General features: G+C 40.3%; 1 protein-coding gene across 2 annotated transcripts in view; it reads right to left on the reverse strand.

Annotated features, from left to right (window-relative positions):
* The window catches only part of PRMT3 (protein arginine methyltransferase 3), a 119,931-nt gene that overhangs the window by 94,869 nt on the left and 18,259 nt on the right, over positions 1 to 6,803 (reverse strand). For both annotated transcript variants that reach the window (XM_019552045.1, XM_019552046.1), the window contains 2 exons: positions 5,338 to 5,479; positions 1,787 to 1,852 (listed from right to left, as the gene is read on the reverse strand). In XM_019552045.1, the coding sequence (XP_019407590.1) occupies positions 1,787 to 1,852; positions 5,338 to 5,479 (208 nt within the window). The remainder of the gene's footprint in view (positions 1 to 1,786; positions 1,853 to 5,337; positions 5,480 to 6,803) is intronic.

Below are 6,803 nucleotides of genomic sequence, written 5' to 3' on the forward strand. Positions count from 1 at the left end.
GGCTGTTGGTATGTGGATATGTGGGGTGTGGGGGGGTATGGGGTTTGTGGGAGCTGTAACTGTGCCAGGGGAGGGCGGCTGAGAAGGTTGTGGCATGTGTGAAGGGGGAGGATGGCTAAGGTGTGAGTGCATGTGTATACTGGTGCAAGGAGGGGGGTGTATGTGTATGGTGAGGTGTACATGTGGGACCCCACTACGAACACACCCCCCTCCACACCTCATCCCTCCTTGCCTACAGCTACTGCCACCAGTGGCAGCAGCAGACAGTGAGGCCTCAGGGCACACACGGCCTGTGGCAGGAGGAGTCCCTGCCAGCAAGGGCTCCATGCGCATGCTGCCCCTGGCCACGGGGTACTGGTCCCAGCTCTGCACTGCCACCCGGCCGCTCAACGTCACTTCCCCTCCCACTGTCCCCCGCCCCTCCCATATCTGCCAACATGGCCCTTTTCCTGCCAATTCCCCACCTTCCTGCCCACCGCCCACCCGGCACTATGCCATTCCCAGCTGCATGGCCGGGACTGCTCGACACAGCAGAAGCCAGTCTCGCCTGGTCAAGTTTGTACTCCCAGATGGAGGGAGGGCAGGGAAACAGCTCCAGGGCTGCCAGGCCAGAAGCCTCTGCTAAGCAAAAGCTTCCAGTTGGGGGTGAGGTAGGGCTGGGCAGGCCTTGCTGCTGTGGCTGCTGGGTCCTGCTGCTGCTTTAGACAGGTAGCCATGGGCAGATAACAAGTTTCTAATTTTTTTTAGGGGCCCCATGGGCCAGAGTGAATGGCTTGGTGGGCCAAATTTGGCCCACAAGCCATATTTTGCCTGCCCCTGCTCCAAAGTGTTTGCAACTCAACCCCATTTGTAATATACCTGCAGTATCATTCCTTTTCACAGGGAAATTACAAGATCCCAACATGAAATAAAACAAGATCCAACTTCAAAACCTTAGCTGATATCCACCTGAAGAACCGTTAAAGGAATATCATTATTCCATGCCCTGTGGTACCACTATAATTAAAAAACTTCATCCTGAAAATGGGTAAGAAGTTAAATTTAAAAAAGGGAAAATTAGGTACTTCTTGCCCAGTGGGAGTTTTTCCTTAAAACAGCCAAACATTAGGTATCTAGAGAAGTCAACTAAAAGGATGAGGATCTATCAGAAATGACCTCAAATTACATTTTTAAAATAGCCAAAATAACTGGTGGGGAAAAAAAATGTTTACCAGCAATAGGACAAAGAAAACCATAGTTGCAGTAGCAACTGGGAATAAGAGTATCTCAGCAGAAATAACAGACACCAAAAGCTATGAAACAGGAGTCTTGGCTCCATTTCAATCACTTGATAATCTGGCAAAAAGCCCCTGATTCACAATATAAAATAATTATATCTGAATGTGGTCCCAACACTAATTTCATTAGGGCCCCTATAATGCTTTTATCCCGTTAGATATGGGTTAAAATGTACTGGGATTGCCATAAATAGAGCCTGCCCAAAATAGATTTAGTTTAAAATACTGGACAAGAAAGGTTTAACTTAAACATGTCATCATAATTAATGAACACTCCGAGACAGCATACAGAACAATGACAACAACGATCAGCATTTCTGTTATCAGCTCTCTGCACCCTCCAGCAGTTGAATAACACTATCACATAATAAAGCTGGAGTACATTAAATCAAATCATTTGAATGATACTCTATTCCCAGAGCTAGGAGGTATCCAAAACCCAAGGGATAGCTACCAGAAGAAAATCAAGCACTGCAGAAATATTTCATCTGCTCAGCTGCTTCCTTTACCTTATCCTTGAAGATGTGGAGGTTTTGGTATATGAAGTCACGATAGCTTTCTGTACGCACTTTGTCCTATAAATTAAAAATAGAAACAGCATTTACATCATCCAGTTATGTAGAGAAAACAGGCTGAAAGAGGAGACACTTCTAGACAATTTTAGGACCTATCATATAACAAAGTCTTTCCCAAATTAAAAAGTTTATTTAGAAGCAAATCCTACTGACTTTTTATAAAACGAGCAGTCAGGCTGTAATAAAGACATCCAGGTATATACAAAATGTAATTTACAGTATCAAAGTCTGGCGTACTTAGCTCCTGAACAACAGCATGTTTTAAAGTTATTAAAAATCAACTTATACCCCAACAACACTGACAACCGAAAGGTATGGAAGCTCAGTGTAAAACAATTATCTTACATGAAGACTGAGACATGAACTAACTTAAATATATTACAGATCAAAATGGAAAAAACAAGGTGTGTGACCCAAACTTCTTGCTTTGTTATAAACAAGAGCTACTGATCAGATTTGATACCAGGTTACTCTGCTTTACTTATGGAATCAGAGCCAGCCTTAGGGAAAATGGTGCTCTGGGATAATTTGTATTTTGGTGCCCCCACTAAAATGCTGGGTGCTGCTGCAAACAAAGGCAGAGGCAGAGACAGGCAGGTAGGAGTGTGGGGCACAGTCTGGAGGGGAGGCAGAGCAGCATGGCACGCCAGGCAGGGACCACTGCTGCTGGGCAAGAGCAAGGCTGGCAGACTGGAGCAGGTACCACCACTCTGCCCTGTTGGCACATGCCCAGCCCAGCTCCTCCCGAGCAGCTGCTGGAGGTGAGGGGCAGGCTGGGCTGGGCACTGCTCCTCCTGCCTGGGGCACAGATTGGCCAGGGCAGAGCCAAATGACAAGGACAGCACTGCTGTGAGCATGGGCACCCCCCAACTATGGCACCCTGTGCGGTTGCCCACTCCTAAGACCAGCTCTGCATGGAATCATTCTTATTGGCCAGCCAACACTGACATACTTGTCTTAGCATCTGCAAGAGCGTAAGTCATTCAGGCTGTATGGCTCACAATGCAGAATGCTAAAGTAACAAAAAAAAGAACATTACCGAGCACTAACGCAACATGACCCAAGAAGCTGGCAGGCTTTCAAGCACGCATCTGAATAGCCGTAGTACATTAGCGTATGTAAGCTGGCATATTAGCTCAGCTTACCAGTGAGCTAACATATTGATACACATAATACGCATAGGCAGGCACTCAAGCTGACAGCAAGCTGTAAGTTTTAGAGTCCCAGTTGCAACTGCCAGAGGTTCAAGCATCAGAATGAGGGAAAAGGAAATTAAAAAGCCATTTTATTTATCTATGACTCCAATTAAAGTGACCACAACATTACTTTAGATTAAGAAAAGACTTGGATGCCACTGCCTGAATTTAAAAGTTAGCACAGCACTACTGAGCAGTTAAGGATCAGGAATTCCTATTCAATGTAGGAAACTATATAGGGATAGCTTTTCTTGAACAATTGCCAAGAAGTTCATCTTATTAGAAAAGCAATTAGTTAATGACTGATTAAGAATAAAGCATATAATCCTGCAAGCTTTATCTTTACATCCTAATATGATAAGTCACTTTATGGATAAGGGAAATTAGTTCTTCACAAAATATATTTGAAAAAAAACAAAAGCAAAAGGTACAAAAAGCTTAAGCACTAAAAAATTTATATTTTTTTGATAAAACTGTAAATTATAAAGCCTTCTATTTGAGAGGATGGATTTTAAAGAACTCATATATTTAGCACTCTCTTTGCATCACTATATAACTGGATTTGTGGCCAAGAAAAAAATCAAAAGGTTCAGTATCAATCGGGAAAGCAGTGAGCTGGAAAGCTTTCAGCTTTACAACCTCACCACTCGCGTTACTCAGCACTGCCCCAACTTAATCAATAGAATACCAACTGCTGTCCTTACTATATGCACTGCTGCTCTAGTGAGCTATAGCCATTCATTTCAAGTCCCTCTATTCACCAGTTCCCTTCCAGCCTCTCATTAGAATGAAATCTGAAAAATAAGTAAGTTTATCTTAGACAGTCCTCAAGCAATGTTTAAATAAAGTGTACAACCATTTCTAAGGAGTGACCCATTAACTGTTCTATCAGTTTAAAACCACAACATTCTTCTCCTTGGAAATGCTGTGAAGCAGACACCATGAACACATGACCTTTCACACTTCCACTTCTCCTAAAAGGCTCTAAACTAATAGAGAGATTTTGGGATCACAAAAGTTTTTTTTTCAGCTTCAGAAAAATGTTATATTATAAACTATAAATAGTTCTAGAAACTACAGAACTACAAGTTCTTCAGATGTTCAGGCATTACCTGTAGCTCCAAATCAAGCTCTCTAAATTTTACATATATCAGCTACGTGGGTTTTCCTCCCTTTCACCCTAGTTAACAAATAAATTCCTCTACTCTATAAATAAGAGTATCAGTCATCCAGACATACTACACTGGGGCAAATTTGTACCAGTATTAATCAGTTTCCAAGTCCTGGGAACATGTCTTGACCATTTATTTTTATTTTAGAAAATATATTATTTTCTATTTCCAGAATTTTTTTTCTATTAAGACAATTCTGATGGATCGATGCATTAGCTCTATATACTGACAATGCTGTTCAAGGTTGCCTTAAAGCAGATTTAGGTCTAAAGGTGAGACAACCATTATATTTTTTTTTTTTTTTTTTTTAGATATCAGGAAGCTAAATCTGTTACCAATGCTACACAAAAGTGAGCACATTTAAGGTCTTCATCTATTCTGTTTAACTTCAAAATCAGTTAAAAAAAATCTACTAGTCTCTAATAGCCAAAAAAAGTATCATGAAGGAGACAAGAATTTTCTGTTGCGGAATGAGAACATCACAACACAATTTTGCCACATCACAGCAAAGGTACCTTAATACTTCAAGTTTGTACAGAAATTTGTTTACAAGTGTTTGACCTCTTGAATTATATCAACAATCTTCCTAACTGTTCAGTGTATTGCTTTCAGTATGCTAAACTGAAATGATTAGCTAAGTCAACTGAAGAAGACAGCACTTAAGGGTTAAAGTACATTTTTGCCTCATCAATTTCAGTCTTATGGGAATATTAAAAATGATGGAGACCTTCATTATTTGTGCTATATTGTGTTATGCACTGTATTGGGAATATTACAGAATTCAGCTGAAATTTACTTCTACAACACACACGGCATGAAGTGCAAATGGAACAAGTCTTGATTGATTTCTAACACTCAACCATATCTGCAGTTTTACATTCCCAGTGCTTCTGCGACAAACAGGAAGAATTTATACAAAGATCTAGGCATGTTAAGAGATGAAAAAAGCAGCTATTTTTCCTGTGATTCTTTCACCTGAGATTCACAGATAAAATACCATCAAGCACTGAAAGGGTTAAAAATGCAGCTGCTCTGCAGCATATTTATGGGCACAGCCTGTTTCATTCCTTCTTTCCTCTTTAGTACAAGCAAGACACATTTGTGCGCACTTTCTAACCTTTAGCATCTCTTCATGTATCCCATAATGCCCATAGGAGCTGAAGTAAACACCATCCTCATCCTCCTGCAGGTCCGCAATGGCGTTAGATGATGAGCTGCTTCTGACATCTGCGTTCATCACAAAATCCTGTGCAAATTGTCTGTAATCAATTTGAAACATACCCTTGAGACATGTTTATGGGACCATGAAAAAGAAAGGGAGGGGAGGGGGTTCGAGAGATAAGGAATGTGAATGCATATGGGCTTTTACAACAATGAAAGCAACATTACAGTTTAAGCGTGCTGAAACTCCCCCTGCTGGTTTGTAGAGCAAGCTACCGCATGATCATTTGCTATTCTCCCTGCATTTTAACAATCAGTAGTTCTACCGCATTTTAGACACTAAATTTCAGCTGTGTGAAGTCATCAGTGTTTTACTCTTGCTGTGTCTCCTTCCATCTACTGTATTCAGACATTAACGTTCTAGCTATTACTCATCCAAATCAAACTGCATTCATATTTTAACAAAAAAATTTCCCTTTTTGCCAGGTGTTTAAGGGAAAAATAGTATGTCAGAAGGTCAAAACAGAACATGATGGCATTCATAAACTCTAGAGATGGGGTGCAATGTGTGTCCTATATTAAGAGTTTCAAGTTGCTAATATGGATTTTAATTTTTTTTTTTTGCCTTGGTTCTTAAATAAAAAAAGCCCTTGATTTTCTTGGTTCACCTTTGTTTTAGAAAAAGAAATCATTTTGAGAATACCACAAATTTAAATGCAATACAAACAGATACCAGAGCTATATCTATAATCAACATCTTCAAATAATATAAACCTTTATAAATCCAAGCAGAAATGCTTTGATCAGGCAACCTTTTTATTATGAATTCTAATTGGAGGCAAGATGACAAGTGCTCCTAAGCAAATTAAGTGCGGGGTTTTTCAAAAGCACCTTGTAGCTTGACTTTATTTAAAAATGTTGGCTTGAATTTAACATGCTGGCAGTATAAATACATTTTCACTGTCAAAAGCAGAACTGTTTTTGAACACAGGTTCATTTTTAACCCTAATGTTTCAAATACAAATAAATATCTAAAGGGTCATTATGAAGAGGGTAGAGTTAGACTTTTCTTTGTGGCCAGAATCAAGTAAGTTGGAGATTAAAAAAACCTCTCACTGTGAGGTTGATAAAGCATTAAAACAGGCTACCTAGAGAAGCGGAATCTCTACCCCCCTGGAAGTTCTCAAGAGCAGGTTAGAAAGACACACAGCTAGGGTGGTTTAAGCAGGGATCATCCTGCCCTCAGCAGCAGGCTGGACTAAATGACTTCCCATGGTCCTCTTCCAGCCCTACTTTCCTATGATCCGATAATTAACTTCATACTTAAACAAGACCCTAGGTTGGACTATTCATGCTTAAACAAATATACATCTTGAATGCATATGCAGTATCACGGCCTTCATTTTTAGCATTCTATACATT

This window comes from Crocodylus porosus, unplaced genomic scaffold (genome assembly GCF_001723895.1).
Source record: "Crocodylus porosus isolate Cpor-Errol unplaced genomic scaffold, CroPor_comp1, whole genome shotgun sequence".
In the NCBI taxonomy this organism is placed as follows: domain Eukaryota; kingdom Metazoa; phylum Chordata; order Crocodylia; family Crocodylidae; genus Crocodylus; species Crocodylus porosus.